Source organism: Oncorhynchus mykiss, chromosome 23, assembly GCF_057628025.1.
Source record: "Oncorhynchus mykiss isolate SJ-2025 chromosome 23, ASM5762802v1, whole genome shotgun sequence".
Classification (NCBI taxonomy): Eukaryota; Metazoa; Chordata; class Actinopteri; order Salmoniformes; family Salmonidae; genus Oncorhynchus; species Oncorhynchus mykiss.
Genome location: NC_143044.1, coordinates 39,005,749 through 39,025,000, shown reverse-complemented (window position 1 = coordinate 39,025,000; position 19,252 = coordinate 39,005,749). Strand labels below are relative to the sequence as shown.

The following is a 19,252-nucleotide window of genomic DNA, read 5'->3' as shown; positions in this document are numbered from 1 at the left end:
TAAATGAATATATATAATCACTGAATGAATATATATATATATATATATATATATATATATATATATATATATATATATATATATATATATATATACAGTTGAAGTCAGTATTCTACATACACCTTAGCCAAATACATTTTAACTCAGTTTTTCACAATTCCTGACATTTAATCCGAGTAAAAATTCCCTGTCTTGGGTCAGTTAGGATCACCACTTTATTTTCAGAATGTGAAATGTCAGAATAATAGTAGAGAGAGAGAATGATTTATTTCAGCTTTTATTTCTTTCATCACATTCCCAGTGGGTCAGAGGTTTACATACATTATATTAGTATTTGGTAGCATTGCCTTTAAATTGTTAACTTCGGTCAAACGTTTTGGGAAGCCTTCAGGTTTGTAGGCGTCCTTGCTCGCCCACACTTTTCCAGTTCTGCCCACACATTTTCTATAGGACTGAGGTCAGAGCTTCGTGATGGCCACTCCAATACCATGACATTGTTGTCCTTAAGCCATTTTGCCACAACTGTGGAAGTATGCATGGTGTCATTGTCCATTTGGAAGGCCCATTTGTGACCAGGCTTTAACTTCCTGACTGATGTCTTGAGATGTTGCTTCAATATATCCACATAATTGTCTTTCCTCATGATGCCATCTATTTTGTGAAGTGCACCAGTCCCTCCTGCAGCAAAGCACCCTCACAACATGATGCTGCCACCCCCGTGCTTCACAGTTGGGATGGTGTTCTTCGGCTTGCAAGCTCCCCTCTTTTTCCTCCAAACATAATGATGGTCATCATGGCCAAACAGTTCTATTTTTGTTTCATCAGACAAGAGGACATTTCCCCAAAAAGTATGATCTCTGTCCCCATGTGCAGTTGCAAACCGTAGTCTGGCTTTTTTAGCAGTGGCTTCGGAGTTGTTTTGGAGTAGTGGCTTCTTCCTTGCTGAGCAGCTTTTCAGGTTATGTCGATATAGGACTCGTTTTACTGTGGATATAGACACTTTTGTACCTGTTTCCTCCAGCATCTTCACAAGGTCCTTTGCTGTTGTTCTGGGATTGATTTGCACTTTTCGCACCAAAGTACGTTCATCTCTAAGAGACAGAACGCGTATCCTTCCTGAGCGGTATGACGGCTGCGTGGTCCCATGGTGTTATACTTGCGTACTATTCTTTGTACAGATGAATGTGGTACCTTCAGGCGTTTGGAAATTGCTACCAAGGATGAACCAGACTTGTGGAGGTCTACAATATTTTTCTGAAGTCTTGGATGATTTCCTTTGATTTTCCCATGATGTCAAGCAAAGAGGCCCTGAGTTTGAAGGTAGGCCTTGAAATACATCCACAGGTACACCTCCAATTTACTCAAATTATGTCAATTGGCCTAAGACATACAGTAGGCTCAGCTCTAAGACATACAGTAGGCTCAGCTCTAAGACATACAGTAGGCTCAGCTCTAAGACATACAGTAGGCTCAGCTCTAAGACATACAGTAGGCTCAGCTCTAAGACATACAGTAGGCTCAGCTCTAAGACATACAGTAGCCATGCTGGAAACACTCGGTTGGTTATTTTTGTTGAATATAAATACCATGCTAACCTAGCTAAGCGGCTAGTCATCAAGCTAACAAAGGTTGTCCCAGATGAGTTTTGCAATGGAGCCCTCTTGTCTGGAGAAGTAAATGAATGGTTCCAGCGCTGTAGGAGCTGTATCTACTACGCTTTGTTTCAGGGCAAACTGGATCACTCAGAGTTCCAATACGGCTATTGTTTGCTTGCCAAGGATTATAGGCTTGAGGTGGCTTCCTTGATCGCGCAAGTCGTGAAATGTTTACCTTTTCTCCGCCAGTGGTTGGACGGCGTTCGCACTTATTGGATGCATGTCCTTCTTGTTGTTTGTTGTTATCTGACTGGTTGGGGTTGCACAGAGTTCATTCGCCAGGGGAGCCATCTCCTACCTCTCCTCCCCCATATGATAGAGGAGTCGAAGGAGCACAGCAAGAGGAGTATGGCAATCAAAGATGGTCGCATGTCACGAGCCGTGGAAGCTAAAGGCAGCGGCCTCCCACAAAGCAGTCTACACTCCCAACGAGAGGCCCGGTGCGGATAAAAACAGCGAATAGTTTCACCATCCTGGAGCCTGATCTTCCTGCACCTTCGTCGCTGGGGGTTCCTGTGTCCTACTCCTACTCCTTCCCCTACGATTTTGAATTCAATGTCGGCAACCTTCCATCTCTGCTCTGGATCTAGTGGGGATTCTCTATCTGTCGTAGGCCTGCACCAGGCGCCGGGAGTTACGTGCTGAAGTTATCCTGCCTCTCGCCTGTCCTTAAAGGGTTCCCCGAATCTTGTGAAGCGAAGGAGGGGGCAGATTTTCTTGTCCTTCTCGCCAGCCGTGATTTTAGGCAGCTCCATGGTAAGAAATGTGACTGTTCCTGGTGCAAAACAATGTCCTATTCCTGAGATTGAGTAAATCACATTACTAAACTGCTCGTGAATGTGCTATAGCAGGACATGGAAATCAATTCTATCGTAGTCCATGTGGCTTTTAATGACATTATGAAGGGCAGCTCTGAACAGTTGAAACTGGATTTTAAAGAGCTGATTGACTCTTTGCTAGACACTAATTAAAGACACATCCAATCTGGCCCTGTGCCCTCTCTGAATCGTGGCAGTGAACGCTTTAGCAGTATTCTTTATCTTCACAACTGGCTACATGATTATTGCAGCTCAATGGGTGTAACTTTTTTTGCCAGTTTTGATAACTTTTGGAAACAAAGCATATTTTATAAGGAGGATGGGATCCACCCAAATCATTTGGGTTCCTGGATCCTCTCACAACATTATAAGGTTGTGTTGAGACAATGACTTATCAATGACCCAAGCCCAGCTCAGTTAATCCCTACCATTGTGTCGCTGACTTGTCATAAGGCTTTAGCAAATAGACATTATACCAGGGGCGTTGGTAGACACAACGTAATGACCTAATTTATGTTCCTGTAACTTCCCTGAATGCCTCTGCTGATCCTGCTGCCATTGTATGCAGCAATCATGTACCTATGAACCAGATTCATGCTGTTATTCCTGAGGCAGTGTGCCCTAGTAGGAAGTCCACTGTGTGCAGCTCACCCTGCACTAACATAAATAACATGAGAATATCTACTTTGGCTAAGCTTCCCAGTAAAGCAATGAAAACAAGCAAGCATCCCAGAAAAGTGTTCAACATAGCCCACGTTAACACATGTTGTTTAAGAAACAAGGTTCATGACATTAATAACTTGCTAGTAACAGATGACATTCATATTCTGACTATCTCTGAAACTCACTTAGATAATACCTTTGATGATACAGCGATAGCAATACATGGTTATAACATCTACCGAAAAGACAGAAATGTCAATGGGGGCGGTGTTGCGGTCTATATTCAGAACCACATTCCTGTAAAGCTTCTCATGTTAAATACTGTTGAAGTAATATGGCTACAGGTTCATCTGCCTAACCTTAAATTACATTTTGGGAAAATAGGCAAACTCAGCTTAATCATTCATTGAATCAGATGGCTCATTCATCACAAAACTGACTGATATTGCCAACTACTATTTTTTCATTGGCAAGATTAGCAAACTTAGGCATGACATGCCAGCAACAAACGCTGACACTACACATCCAAGTATATCTGACCAAATTATGAAAGACAAGCATTATAATTCAGAGTTCTGTAAAGTGAGTGTGGAAAAGGTGAAAGAATTGTTGTTGTCTGTCAACAATGTCAAGCCACTGGGGTCTGACAACTTGAATGGAAAATTACTGAGGATAATAGTGGAAGATATTGCCACACCTATTTGCCATATCTTCGATTTAAGCCTACTAGAAATTGTGTGCCCTCAGGCCTGGGGGTGGGAAAAAGTCATTCCGCTACCTAAGAATAGTAAAGCCCCCTTTACTGGCTCAAATAGCCAACCAATCAGCATGTTAACATCCCCTAGTAAAAAAGTTTCTTCAAGTTTCTTCAAGTGCAGTCACAAAAAACATCAAGCGCTATGATGAAACTGGCTCTCATGAGGACCGCCACAGGAAAGGGAGACGCAGAGTTACCTCTGCTGCAGAGGATAAGTTCATTGTAGTCACCAGCCTCAGAAATGTAAGCGCAAATAAATGCTTCACAGAGTTCAAGTAACAGACACATCTCTACATCAACTGTTCAGAGGAGACTTTATGAATCAAGCCTTCATGGTCGAATTGTTGCAAAGAAACCACTACTAAAGGACACCAATAACAAGAAGAGACTTGCTTAGGCCAAGAAAAATTAGCAATGGACATTAAACCGGTGGAAATGTGTCCTTTTGTCACTTGTTCTCCCTCTCTGGCTTCTAGGTCACCAGGCTGCTCATTGTGGCGCAAACCTGTCCCCATTGTTACGTGCACCTGCGCATCATCAGACTCACCTGGACTCCATCACTTCCCTGAATGTCACTGCCTATGTTTCCTTCCCCAGGCGTTATTGTTTCTGTTTCAGTTTCATGTCTGTGCGTTGTTCGTGTCTCTTTGTATTATGTTGCGTTTGTTTATTAAAACACTCACTCCCTGAACTTGCTTCCCGACTCTCAGTGCACATCGTTACACCTTTGGTCTGGAGTCCAAATTGGAGATTTTTTGTTTCATCGCTGTGTCTTTGTGAGAAGTGGTGTGGTTGAACGGATGACCTCTGCATGTGTATTTCCCACCGTAAAGCATGGAGGTGGAGGTGTTATGGTGTGGGGGTGCTTTGCTGGTGACACTGTCAGTGATTTATTTAGAATTCAAGGCACACACAGCATTCTGCAGCGATACGCCCTCCCATCTGGTTTGGGCTTAGTGGGACTATCATTTGTTTTTCAACAGGACAATGACCCAACACACCTCCAGGCTGTGTAAGGGCTATTTTACCAATAAGCAGAGTGATGGAGTGTTGCATCAGATGACCTGGCCTCCACAATCACCCGACCTTAACCAAATTGAGATGGTTTGGGATGAGTCAGACCGCAGAGTGAAGGAAAAGCAGCCAACAAGTGCTCAGCATATGTGGGAACTCCTTCAAGACTGTTGGAAAAGCATTCCAGATGAAGCTGGTTGAGAGAATGCCAAGAGTGTGCAAAGCTGTCATCAAGGCAAAGGGTGGCTATTTGAATAAATGTTGATTTGTTCAACACTTTTTTGGTTACAACATGATTCCATATGTTATTTCATAGTTTTGATGTCTTCACTATTATTCTACAATGTAGAAAATAGTAAACATAAACAAAAACCCTTGAATGGGGCTCCCGAGTGGCACAGCAGTCTCAGTGCAAGAGGCGTCACTACAGTAACCTGGTTCAAATCCAGGCTGTATCATATCTGGCCATGATTGGATCACATTTGGCCATGATCGCACAACTGGCCCAGCGTCGTCCGGGTTTGGCAGGGGTAGGCCGTCATTGTAAATAAGAATTTGTTCTTAACTGACTTGCCTAGTTAAATAAACATTTTTTTTTATTGTAGGTGTTCTAAAACGTTTGACCGGTAGTGTGTGTGTTATATTGTGTTTGAGTAAAGCCAGTGTGTTTATGTATGTGGATGACTCAACACTATACACGTCAGCTACTACAGACTGAAATGACTGAAACACTTAACAAAGAGCTGCAGTTCGTTTCAGAATGGGTGGCAAGGTATTAGTTAGTCCTAAATATTTCTAAAAATACAAGTATTGTATTTGGGACAAATCATTCACTAAACCCTAAACCTCAACTTAATATTGTAATAAATAATGTGGAAATTGAGCAAGTTGAGGTGATTAAACTGCTTGGAGTAACCCTGGATGGTAAACTGTCATAGTCAAAACATATTGACACAACAGTAGCTAAGATAGGGAGCAGTCTGTCCATAATAAAACACTACTCTACCTTCTTAACAGTACTATCGGCAAGGCAGGTCCTACAGGCTCTTGTTTTGTTGCACCTGGACTACTGTTCAGTTTTGTGGTCAGGTCCCACAAAGAGGGATTTAGGAAAATTCCAATTGGCTCAGAACAGGGCACCACGGCTGACTCTTGGATGTACAAAGCGAGATAACATTAATAATATGCATGTCAATCTCTCCTGGTTCAAAGTGGAGGAGGGATTGACTTCATCCCTACTTGCATTTGTGAGAGGTATTTATATGTTGAAAGCACGAGCTGTCTGTTTAAACGACTAGCACACACCTCAGACACCCATGCATACTCCACAAGACTCTTCACAGTACTACATAGAGCAATGACTATATGTAACTCAATTCCACATCAGGTGATGCAAGCAGTAAAATTTGATTTACGAAACGGATAGAAATGCACCTTATGGAACAGCGTGGACTGTGAAGCAACACAAACATAGGCACAGACACATGCAGACACACACATGATAACATACACACTATACATACACGTACACATAGATTTTGTGTTGTAGATATGTGGTAGTGGAGTAGGGACCTGAGGGCACACACTTACTGTGTTGTGAAATCTTGTAAGGGCAGTCTTGTAATGTTTTTAAAATGGTATAACTGCCTTAATTTTGCCGGACCCCAGGAAGAATTGCTAATGGGGATCCATAATAAATACAAATACAAGTACATACAGTATGCTCAGCTCTAAGCCATACAGTAGCTCAGTTTATCTGCTGTAGCAGCCTGGTCTCATTGACTAGACGTAACATAGTAAATGTAAATCTTTGACACTCAAATTAGTATGATATGTTACGTTTGGTATTGTTACATAAGACAAGCAAAAAACAAAAGTACGGTGGTTGGTCAGGGTGGATGAGTTGATGTATAACACAAACGTCTAGCACGAGTTCAAATCTCATCACAGACAACTTTAGCATTTTATCTAATTAGCCATTTTTCAACTTCTTACTACTCTTTAGGTACTTTGCAACTACTTAGCATGTTAGCTAACCCTTCTCCTATTGCTAACCCTTTTATCTAACACTTCCCCTAACTCTAACCCTAACCTTAACCCTTTTAGCTAACCCTTCCCCTAACCTTAACCCTTTAACCTAACTCCTAAACTTAACACTAACCTTAACCCTAACCCCTAACCCTAACCTCTAGCCTAGCTAACGTTAGCCAGCTAGCTAATGTTTTGTTACGTTTGGAAGTTTGTGACATATAGTATGTTTTGCAAATTCGTAACATATAATATGAATTGTAATTCATAGCATGTCATATGAAATGGATTATTAAATTAATACATACCATACGAAACGTAACATATCATACTAAATTGAGTGTCTTGGATTTACATACAGAATAATACAAAATGCTATGACAAGTTCAAAATCTGTTGTTCTGCCCCTGAACAAGGCAGTTAATCCACTGTTCCTAGGCCGTCATTGTAAATAAGAATTTGTTCTTAACTGAATTGCCTAGTTAAATAAAAGTTCAATTACATTTTTTAATAAAAAAAAAAAATGAGACCAGGTTGGATGTAGGGTTAACATTGTCACACCACTCCATGACAGTTTTACAGATATACTTTATGCTAGACTCCAGCCCATGTTTTACCAACAGCCCTCCCTACTCCTTCTCGCTGCCCATGGCCAGTGTTATTCCAAAATGCTGCTCATTAGGATATGTCCTGTGTAATCACCTTGACAGCTCATATACAGTAACAGTAAGAGACAGCCCATGGTATTAGATAGGAGATTAGCTGTGCCTCTGATTAGCATAGCCTCCATCACATGTAGGACAGACAGGAACCTGCTTGTACAGTCGAGATCTCTCACTGACCTGCTGCCAGGCTCTATCAAGTGGAACTAATTGATACACTATTGTTTATGGTAAACTGCCTCTCGAGGTATAAGGTTTCAAGTCAGTATGGTAAAGTAATATTCAATATGGAATTTTCAAGTGATGATAGGTTATTTGATTGATTGTTCATTGGATCATCCACATCACGTTTTCAGTATTCAGCTCCTCTTCTGTGCTGTTTCTTGGGTTATGGTATTGATGTATAGAAGTACTAATGCTAGATGGGGAGAGAGGTTAAAGATCTGTTTTCTTCACCTTTTCTAACTCTCCAGTCTCTTATATCCAGTGCTTTGCAGTGCTGAGCCTACCCTCTTACTCTGTGCCTCTTATTACCATTATTATTATTATTATTATTACTCTAAAACCCCATTAGAATTTTTCTCATCTGTCCCCATATCACATAACAAGCATAAAGATGATCAAATAATGGATTTTACCGGTCTCCTCTCTGCTTCTTGTTCTGCTTTATGGACCTCTGTTTATATCTTACCATGTTGCCTTGAGTAGTTTCCATGGCAACTGTGATATCTCCATCCCAGTCGTTGATGGTTCTTTCTTTTATTGTTTTATATTTGGTTGCATTCACGTTACATAAGACACAGATGAAATGGGAATAATAATATGAATTGATTGCTAGTTACTGTTGAGAACGCTATTCAAAATGTCCAGTGGTACTTCATAAACACAGTTGAAAGCTGTTGACAGCACGTTGATAAAACGCCCAGTGGTACTTCATAAACACAGTTGAAAGCTGTTGACAGCACGTTGATAAAACGCCCAGTGGTACTTCATAAATACAGTTGAAAGCTGTTGACAGCACGTTGATAAAACGCCCAGTGGTACTTCATAAACACAGTTGAAAGCTGTTGACAGCACGTTGATAAAACGCCCAGTGGTACTTCATAAACACAGTTGAAAGCTGTTGACAGCACGTTGATAAAACGCCCAGTGGTACTTCATAAATACAGTTGAAAGCTGTTGACAGCACGTTGATAAAACGCCCAGTGGTACTTCATAAACACAGTTGAAAGCTGTTGACAGCACGTTGATAAAACGCCCAGTGGTACTTCATAAATACAGTTGAAAGCTGTTGACAGCACATTGATAAAACGCCCAGTGGTACTTCATAAATACAGTTGAAAGCTGTTGACAGCACGTTGATAAAACGCCCAGTGGTACTTCATAAATACAGTTGAAAGCTGTTGACAGCACATTGATAAAACGCCCAGTGGTACTTCATAAATACAGTTGAAAGCTGTTGACAGCACATTGATAAAACGCCCAGTGGTACTTCATAAATACAGTTGAAAGCTGTTGACAGCACGTTGATAAAACGCCCAGTGGTACTTCATAAATACAGTTGAAAGCTGTTGACAGCACGTTGATAAAACGGCCAGTGGTACTTCATAAACACAGTTGAAAGCTGTTGACAGCACGTTGATAAAACACCCAGTGGTACTTCATAAATACAGTTGAAAGCTGTTGACAGCACGTTGATAAAACGCCCAGTGGTACTTCATAAATACAGTTGAAAGCTGTTGACAGCACGTTGATAAAACGCCCAGGGTACTTCATAAATACAGTTGAAAGCTGTTGACAGCACATTGATAAAACGCCCAGTGGTACTTCATAAACACAGTTGAAAGCTGTTGACAGCACATTGATAAAACGCCCAGTGGTACTTCATAAATACAGTTGAAAGCTGTTGACAGCACATTGATAAAACGCCCAGTGGTACTTCATAAATACAGTTGAAAGCTGTTGACAGCACGTTGATAAAACGCCCAGTGGTACTTCATAAATACAGTTGAAAGCTGTTGACAGCACGTTGATAAAACGCCCAGTGGTACTTCATAAACACAGTTGAAAGCTGTTGACAGCACGTTGATAAAACGCCCAGTGGTACTTCATAAATACAGTTGAAAGCTGTTGACAGCACGTTGATAAAACGGCCAGTGGTACTTCATAAATACAGTTGAAAGCTGTTGACAGCACGTTGATAAAACGCCCAGTGGTACTTCATAAATACAGTTGAAAGCTGTTGACAGCACGTTGATAAAACGCCCAGTGGTACTTCATAAATACAGTTGAAAGCTGTTGACAGCACGTTGATAAAACGCCCAGTGGTACTTCATAAACACAGTTGAAAGCTGTTGACAGCACGTTGATAAAACGCCCAGTGGTACTTCATAAATACAGTTGAAAGCTGTTGACAGCACGTTGATAAAACGCCCAGTGGTACTTCATAAATACAGTTGAAAGCTGTTGACAGCACGTTGATAAAACGCCCAGTGGTACTTCATAAATACAGTTGAAAGCTGTTGACAGCACGTTGATAAAACGGCCAGTGGTACTTCATAAATACAGTTGAAAGCTGTTGACAGCACGTTGATAAAACGCCCAGTGGTACTTCATAAATACAGTTGAAAGCTGTTGACAGCACGTTGATAAAACGCCCAGTGGTACTTCATAAATACAGTTGAAAGCTGTTGACAGCACGTTGATAAAACGGCCAGTGGTACTTCATAAATACAGTTGAAAGCTGTTGACAGCACGTTGATAAAACGCCCAGTGGTACTTCATAAACACAGTTGAAAGCTGTTGACAGCACGTTGATAAAACGGCCAGTGGTACTTCATAAATACAGTTGACAGCTGTTGACAGCACGTTGACAAAACGCCCAGTGGTACTTCATAAACACAGTTGAAAGCTGTTGACAGCACGTTGTTAAAACGCCCAGTGGTACTTCATAAACACAGTTGAAAGCTGTTGACAGCACATTGATAAAACGGCCAGTGGTACTTCATAAATACAGTTGAAAGCTGTTGACAGCGCGTTGATAAAACGCCCAGTGGTACTTTATAAATACAGTTGAAAGCTGTTGACAGCACGTTGATAAAACGCCCAGGGTACTTCATAAACACAGTTGAAAGCTGTTGACAGCACGTTGATAAAACGCCCAGTGGTACTTCATAAACACAGTTGAAAGCTGCTGACAGCACGTTGATAAAACGCCCAGTGGTACTTCATAAACACAGTTGAAAGCTGCTGACAGCACGTTGATAAAACGCCCAGTGGTACTTCATAAACACAGTTGAAAGCTGCTGACAGCACGTTGATAAAACGCCCAGTGGTACTTCATAAACACAGTTGAAAGCTGCTGACAGCACGTTGATAAAACGCCCAGTGGTACTTCATAAACACAGTTGAAAGCTGCTGACAGCACGTTGATAAAACGCCCAGTGGTACTTCATAAACACAGTTGAAAGCTGCTGACAGCACGTTGATAAAACGCCCAGTGGTACTTCATAAACACAGTTGAAAGCTGCTGACAGCACGTTGATAAAACGCCCAGTGGTACTTCATAAATACAGTTGAAAGCTGTTGACAGCACATTGATAAAACGCCCAGTGGTACTTCATAAATACAGTTGAAAGCTGTTGACAGCCCATTGATTAAACATTAAACATCATTACACAATAGTGTTAGTAATGTAGTTCCTGAATATTACAACTACATTGTTACAACCATATCTTCTACTACTACAACAATTTATACAAATATCTGTCAGAAACTAATAAAGACTTTTTAATGTTTCCTCAGCCTCCGTGCTCCCCCCAGGACAGTGAGGGTTTACAGAGGGAAGAAGAGTTTTGGGTTCACCCTGAGAGGCCATGCCCCTGTCTGCATCGACTCTGTCATCCCAGGTAAGTGATGACGCATCACATTACACTTCTCTATGTACTGTGTTGAATAGCACTGTATTGTCCTGGAGGAAATGGGAAGAGAGCCTGTGACGCGAATTCTTCTTTTGGACGTTAACAAGGCAACAGTCCATCTTAACTCCTCCTCCACATTTACTGGATTGGTTGAACAGTGCAGAAGAGACCCTCTCAACGCTTTTTTCTTCTTGTCAAGACCAGTACGGAGGGAATCTAATTTCAGACCAGTATGTAGGGGTCTAGTTTCAGACCAGTATGTAGGGGATCTAATTTCAGACCAGTATGTAGGGGATCTAGTTTCAGACCAGTATGTGGGGGATCTAGTTTCAGACCAGTATGTAGGGGATCTAGTTTCAGACCAGTATGTAGGGGATCTAGTTTCAGGACAGTATGTAGGGGAACTAGTTTCAGACCAGAATGTAAAGAGATCTAGTTTCAGACCAGTATGTAGAGGATCTAGTTTCAGACCAGTATGTAGGGGATCTAGTTTCAGACCAGTATGTAGGGGATCTAGTTTCAGACCAGTATGTAGGGGATCTAGTTTCAGGCCAGTATGTAGGGGATCTAGTTTCAGACCCGTATGTAGGGGATCTAGTTTCAGGCATTTATTTTAAGCCTGCTATGTTAGGTTAGTCTTTTGTGTTTTTTTTTTTTTTTTAAGGGGCCGTCTGAGGCGATAAGGGGAGTTTCAGGAATTCTAAAAGAGATTGAGATTAGGATGAATACATGGATTGATGTGGATGTTGCTGTGATGGAGAGATGTTCTGTTGTAATTTTACATGCATGGTTGTACCAGAGTGTTATAATAGGGGGTTTACCGGATGCTCCTCTTTGTCGGAGCTGAAGAGGGGGAGGAGTGAGTGTGTGTGTGTGGGGGGATGACGCCGTTCACCCACTCCAGATCTGAGCAGAGGCCAGAAGTAAGTTACTCACTGACTCAGTGGGCTAGGCCTTATGAGGACTGCTGCTGTGGGTGGATGAGATGAGATCGGGATGTACAGGCAGGCGTCCACACAAGCATCCATAAGAACCCACTGTCTCATGTCAGAGAGCCTGCGTGGCCCTGTGGTACAGTACACCTACCAAACATGGATAATATTATGCTTCATTGGTTCCCAAAGGGCTAACAGCATAACCCAATACATCAGACAAAACATGGTACATAAAAACAACAGCAGTCAAATACCACATACTGATTTGATTAATGGTGCTAATATAAATGTTATGTTTTGCATATCATATGGGTTATGTGTCTTCTCTCTGATTCTCATCCCCCTGTCTCTCTTACTCTCATTCCCCTGTCTCTCTGACTCTCATTCCCCTGTCTCTCTGACTCTCATTCCCTTGTCTCTCTGACTCTCATCCCCCTGTCTCTCTGACTCTCATCCCCCTGTCTCTCTGACTCTCATCCCCCTGTCTCTCTGACTTTCATTCCCCTGTCTCTCTGACTTTCATTCCCCTGTCTCTCTGACTCTCATCCCCCTGTCTCTCTGACTCTCATTCCCCTGTCTCTCTGACTCTCATCCCCCTGTCTCTCTGACTCTCATCCCCCTGTCTCTCTGACTCTCATCCCCCTGTCTCTCTGACTCTCATTCCCCTGTCTCTCTGACTTTCATTCCCCTGTCTCTCTGACTCTCACCCCCCTGTCTCTCTGACTCTCATCCCCCTGTATCTCTGACTCTCATCCCCCTGTCTCTCTGACTCTCATTCCCCTGTCTCTCTGACTCTCATCCCCCTGTCTCTCTGACTCTCATTCCCCTGTCTCTCTGGCTCTCATCCCCCTGTCTCTCTGGCTCTCATCCCCTGTCTATCTGACTCTCTGGCTCTCATCCCGTCTCTCTGACTCTCATTCCCCTGTCTCTCTGGCTCTCATCCCCTGTCTATCTGACTCTCATTCCCCTCTGTCTCTTCAGACAGCCCCGCTGAAGACTGTGGTCTCAAACCGGGCGACCGCATCCTTTTCCTCAATGGGCTGGACATGAGGTACATAAACCTGTTATAGCTTTACCTTAAGATGCACACAGGACAGTGAGTCAACATGATGAGTTTCAGGTTTTAATGTCACATGCACAAGTACAGGGAAATGCCTTCCTTGCATTAACCCCAACAATGCAGTTATCAATAACAATGTAAAACTAAAAATAACAAAGTAGAACAAAAATAAACAAGATATAAAAAAGAAGAAATAAGAAGAACACGATAAAGTAAGTAAGTAAGTATAATATATACAGGGTCAGTTCCAGTAGCATATTTACAATGTGCAGGGATACTGCAGTGATAGAGGTAGATATGTATAGGGGTAAGGTGACTAGGAATCAGGATATATGGTAAGTGGACTGGTGTGTGTCTGTGCTCACACAGATGCATGGATGTGTGTGTAGAATGGAATTTGAGAAAATGACTGTAGGAAGTCCTTTCACACCCTTTAATGTCCTTATTATTCCATTTGATTCTGAACATGAAGTGTAGGAGTGAACACAGCCTGGGTGGAATCATCGCCCATAGCACAATATCACCCACAGTATCAACCCACAAATACTTCATTATACCACCCTAGTAACCATGTAATACTAGGATTTACATGGTGAGTAGTAGAGCGCACTACTGAATTCTGTAGTTAGTAACTCTCTATACCTTTCTGTAGGAGCTGGTCCTATGACAACATCATTGCCGATTGTAGTAGTGAAAGTGACTGTGTGTGCCTTCAGAAACTGTTCCCATGAGAAGGTGGTGTCCATGCTGCAGGGCAGTGGGGCCATGCCCACCCTGGTGGTGGAAGACGGACCCTCTGGTTACTCCCACTCTGACCAGAGTGACCAGGAAGACTCTCCCACAGGCCTTGCCCCTGCCGTGGCCCCCAGGTCCCGCTCCCGCTCCCCGGTCCCCCTCTGCTCCCTGCAGTGGGTGGCTGAGATCCTACCCCCCAGCATCAGGGTCCATGGTCGCACCTTTAGCCAGCAGCTGGATCATCTCCTGACGGTGCAGGAGAGATACACCATCTGCAAGTCCCTGGAGACCTTCTTCCAACAGAGGTGTGTGTGTGTGGGTGGGAGGGGGGGGGGGGTTGGGTATGTTTTGGAGGATGGAAAAGGAGTGAGAGAGAGAAAGAGGGAGAGAGAGATAGAGGCATTTTATCTCTCCAAATGACAGGAAGGATGATATATTTGTTTGAAATGCGTCAAACATCAAGGGTAAATATGACATTGATTTGATGTTTACCTACCCTAGAGGGGATTTACAGAAACATCTTTACATGATCTGACATGTCCCTAACAAATAACACACCTACCCTTCAACAATATGCTTTAATCCTAATATGGTTCATTACATCTCATTACATGCACTACATGTAAATGATATAATGATATACATTATATAATGGTCAACTTGTCTAATCTAAAGCAATACATGTTATTTTACAGAGAACAGAATCAGAGTCACCAAGACAAATTCCCTATCAACATTACTGAATAGCAATAAACCTTTTCGAAAGTATGATTTTCTTTTGATACTTTTATTTTAGCATGTTTGAGAAAGTCAACTCGCACCCCTGAACGTGCTTGTCACGATCGTCGTAAGGAGCGGACCAAAATGCAGCGTGGTATGTGTTCATGATGATTTTTTAATTAAAGAAAGCACTGAACACTGAATACAAACTATACAAAGCAATAAACGAATAACGACCGTGAAGCTATAATGAGAACTGTGCTGACACAAGCAACTAACATAGACAATCACCCACAAACAAACAGTGAAACCCAGGCTACCTAAGTATGATTCTCAATCAGAGACAACTAATGACACCTGCCTCTGATTGAGAGCCATACTAGGCCAAAACATAGAAATCCCCAAATCATAGAAAAACAAACATAGACTGCCCATCCCAACTCACGCCCTGACCATACTAAATAACGACAAAACAAAGGAAATAAAGGTCAGAACGTGACAATACCCCCCCCCCCCCCAAAGGTGCAGACTCCGGCCGCAAAACCTGAACCTATAGGGGAGGGTCTGGGTGGGCGTCTGTCTGCGGTGGCGGCTCTGGCGCGGGACGTGGACCCCACTTCAACACAGTCTTTCTCCGCCTCATTGTCCGCCTCCGTGGCATCCTAAACACGGCGACCCTCGCTGCCGACCTCGGACTGGGGACCCTAGAAATGGGAGATTCCGGCAGCGCCGGGGTGAAGGATGATTCCGGCGGCGCCGGACAGGCGGGAGACCGGAGGGCTGGTGCGTGGAGGTGGTACTGGATAGACCGGGCCGTGCAGGCGCACTGGAGCTCTTGAGCACCGAGCCTGCCCAACCTTACCTGGTTGAATGCTCCCGGTCGCCCTGCCAGTGCGGCGAGGTGGAATAGCCCGCACTGGGCTGTGCTGGCGAACCGGGGACACCATGCGTAAGGCTGGTGCCATGTATGCCGGCCCAAGGAGACGCACTGGAGACCAGATGCGCAGAGCCGGCTTCATGGCACCTGGCTCGATGCCCACTCTAGCCCGGCCGATGCGAGGAGCTGGTATGTACAGCACCGGGCTATGCACCCGCACTGGGGACACCGTGCGCTCCACAGCATAACACGGTGCCTGCCCGGTCTCTCTCGCCCTCCGGTAAGCACAGGAAGTTGGCGCAGGTCTCCTACCTGGCTTCGCCACACTTCCTGTGTGCCACCCCCAAGACATTTTTGGGGCTGACTCTCGGGCTTCCATCCACGTCGCCATGCTGCCTCCTCATACCAGCACCTCTCCACCTTCGCCGCCTCCAGCTCTTCTTTGGGGTGGCGATATTCTCCTGGCTGTGCCCAGGGTCCTTTACTGTCCAACTCGTCCTCCCATGTCCTTTCCTCCTTGCGCTCCTTGCGCTGCTCCTGCTGCCGCTGCCTGTCACCACGCCGCTTGGTCCTTGGTTGGTGGGTGATTCTGTCACGAGGTACTGTCACGTTCTGACCTTTATTTCCTTTGTTTTGTCGTTATTTAGTATGGTCAGGGCGTGAGTTGGGGTGGTTATTTGTTTATTGTTTTTGTACAGTTTACTTCGTGTTTTTTGTCATCTATTAAATTATGCATTCACACCACGCTGCGCTTTGGTCCGCTTCTTACTACGATCGTGACAGTGCTACCAGGTGCATGGAGAAAACAAGTTTTCTTAATAAGAAAAACAACTCCAGCCTACTGATAGGAGTTGAGTTGTATCTCATAGAATGACTTGTACCTCCCTGTAAAATACCCTTATGAAACGTTCCATTCAGTTCTTGGAAGCATCAAGATTACCAGTGTGCTTCAGTTTTATTTATTTTCATTTTAACATGTTTTAAAATACTTTTATTTTAGCAACAAAACTGACAGATTTTGAGATGTTCAGACGTGTCTAAAATGGCAGCTCTGCCCTTGTATATATAGTGGGGCAAAAAAGTATTTAGTCAGCCACCAATTGTGCAAGTTCTCCCACTTAAAAAGATGAGCGAGGCCTGTAATTTTCATCATAGGTACATTTCAACTATCACAGACAAAATGAGAGAAAAAAAATCCAGAAAATCACATTGTAGGATTTTTTATGAATTTATTTGCAAATTATGGTGGAAAATAAGTATTTGGTCACCTACAAACAAGCAAGATTTCTGGCTCTCACAGACCTGTAACTTCTTCTTTAAGAGGCTCCTCTGTCCTCCACTCGTTACCTATATTAATGGCACCTGTTTGAACTTGTTATCAGTATAAAAGACACCTGTCCACAACCTCAAACAGTCACACTCCAAACTCCACTATGGCCAAGACCAAAGAGCTGTCAAAGGACACCAGAAACAAAATTGTAGACCTGCACCAGGCTGGGAAGACTGAATCTGCAATAGGTAAGCAGCTTGGTTTGAAGAAATCAACAGTGGGAGCAATTATTAGGAAATGGAAGACATACAAGACCACTGATAATCTCCCTCGATCTGGGGCTCCACGCAAGATCTCACCCCGTGGGGTCAAAATAATCACAAGAACGGTGAGCAAAAATCCTAGAACCACACGGGGGGACCTAGTCAATGACCTGCAGAGAGCTGGGACCAAAGTAACAAAGCCTACCATCAGTAACACACTACGCCGCCAGGGACTCAAATCCTGCAGTGCCAGACGTGTCCCCCTACTTAAGCCAGTACATGTCCAGGCCCGTCTGAAGTTTGCTAGAGAGTATTTGGATGATCCAGAAGAAGATTGAGAGAATGTCATTTGGTCAGATGAAACCAAAATAGAACTTTTTGGTCAAAACTCAACTCGTCGTGTTTGGAGGACAAAGAATGCTGAGTTGCATCCAAAGAACACCATACCTACTGTGAAGCATGGGGGTGGAAACATCATGCTTTGGGGCTGTTTTTCTGCAAAGGGACCAGGACGACTGATCCGTGTAAAGGAAAGAATGAATGGGGCCATGTATCGTGAGATTTTGAGTGAAAACCTCCTTCCATCAGCAAGGGCATTGAAGATGAAACGTGGCTGGGTCTTTCAGCATGACAATGATCCCAAACACACCGCCCGGGCAACGAAGGAGTGGCTTCGTAAGAAGCATTTCAAGGTCCTGGAGTGGACTAGCCAGTCTCCAGATCTCAACCCCATAGAAAATCTTTGGAGGGAGTTGAAAGTCCGTGTTGCCCAGCAACAGCCCCAAAACATCACTGCTCTAGAGGAGATCTGCATGGAGGAATGGGCCAAAATACCAGCAACAGTGTGTGAAAACCTTGTGAAGACTTACAGAAAATGTTTGACCTCTGTCATTGCCAACAAAGTGTATATAACAAAGTATTGAGATAAACTTTTGTTATTGACCAAATACTTATTTTCCACCATAATTTGCAAATAAATTCATAAAAAATCTTACAATGTGATTTTCTGGATTTTTGTTTTCTCATTTTGTCTGTCATAGTTGAAGTGTACCTATGATGAAAATTACAGGCCTCGCTCATCTTTTTAAGTGGGAGAACTTGCACAATTGGTGGCTGACTAAATACTTTTTTGCCCCACTGTATATGTTCAGGAACGTGGACACCCTGATTGTTGATGTGTTCCCGGTGTTGGACACTCCAGCCAAGCAGGTGATCTGGCAGTTCATCTACCAGCTGTTGACCTACGAGGAGCAGGAACACTGTCAGAGCAAGATTTCACGCTTCCTTGGTTTTAAGACTGCAGGTGGGTCAGCTAGCCGTTAGCCACATCTCTCTGCCTGCTTGGAATAGGTCTGTTGTGGGTGAGTGAGTTGAGTTAGAGGTAGGGTCTTGGTCTGGTTATGCTCTCAATGGTTTAGATTTGCATAATCGTTTGTCTTCTCTTCCAAAGTGGGTGATTGCTTTTCATCTTGAGAGACAAGGCTAAGACAGCTAGATATTACCATGACAAGAACTGACGACTAGAGGATATGTTTATTGTTCAGTGGGTGTTTGGGATATTCTGAGATGTTTCCTTTTGTCATTCTAATTCTTTCTAATTCAACTCTCTCTTTCTGTTTGTGTGTGTGTGTGTGTGTGTGTGTGTGTGTGTGTGTGTGTGTGTGTGTGTGTGTGTAGCAGCAACAGAGCCAGAGCCAGGTGCAGGACAGGAGCACCATAGGAGGAGCAGCTCAGTGCGTGTGTCAGGCACCTCCTACAGAGGCACCGTACGGGAGAGGAGCTCTGATGACTGCATCATCAGAACACACCTGGGAATGGGTACTAAACTGATCGGCTCCTTATCCTTAATTGGAAGGGTTTCCTCTCAACCATTCA

The 19,252-nt window shown here is 43.4% G+C and overlaps 1 protein-coding gene across 1 annotated transcript in view; it reads left to right on the top strand.

Annotated features, from left to right (window-relative positions):
- grid2ipb (Grid2 interacting protein b) overlaps window positions 1–19,252 on the top strand; it is a 56,314-nt gene that overhangs the window by 24,704 nt on the left and 12,358 nt on the right. The window contains exons 7-11 of the mRNA XM_090217451.1: window positions 11,402–11,505; window positions 13,434–13,503; window positions 14,229–14,552; window positions 18,529–18,680; window positions 19,055–19,195. Coding sequence (XP_090073577.1) covers window positions 11,402–11,505; window positions 13,434–13,503; window positions 14,229–14,552; window positions 18,529–18,680; window positions 19,055–19,195 — 791 coding nt within the window. The remainder of the gene's footprint in view (window positions 1–11,401; window positions 11,506–13,433; window positions 13,504–14,228; window positions 14,553–18,528; window positions 18,681–19,054; window positions 19,196–19,252) is intronic.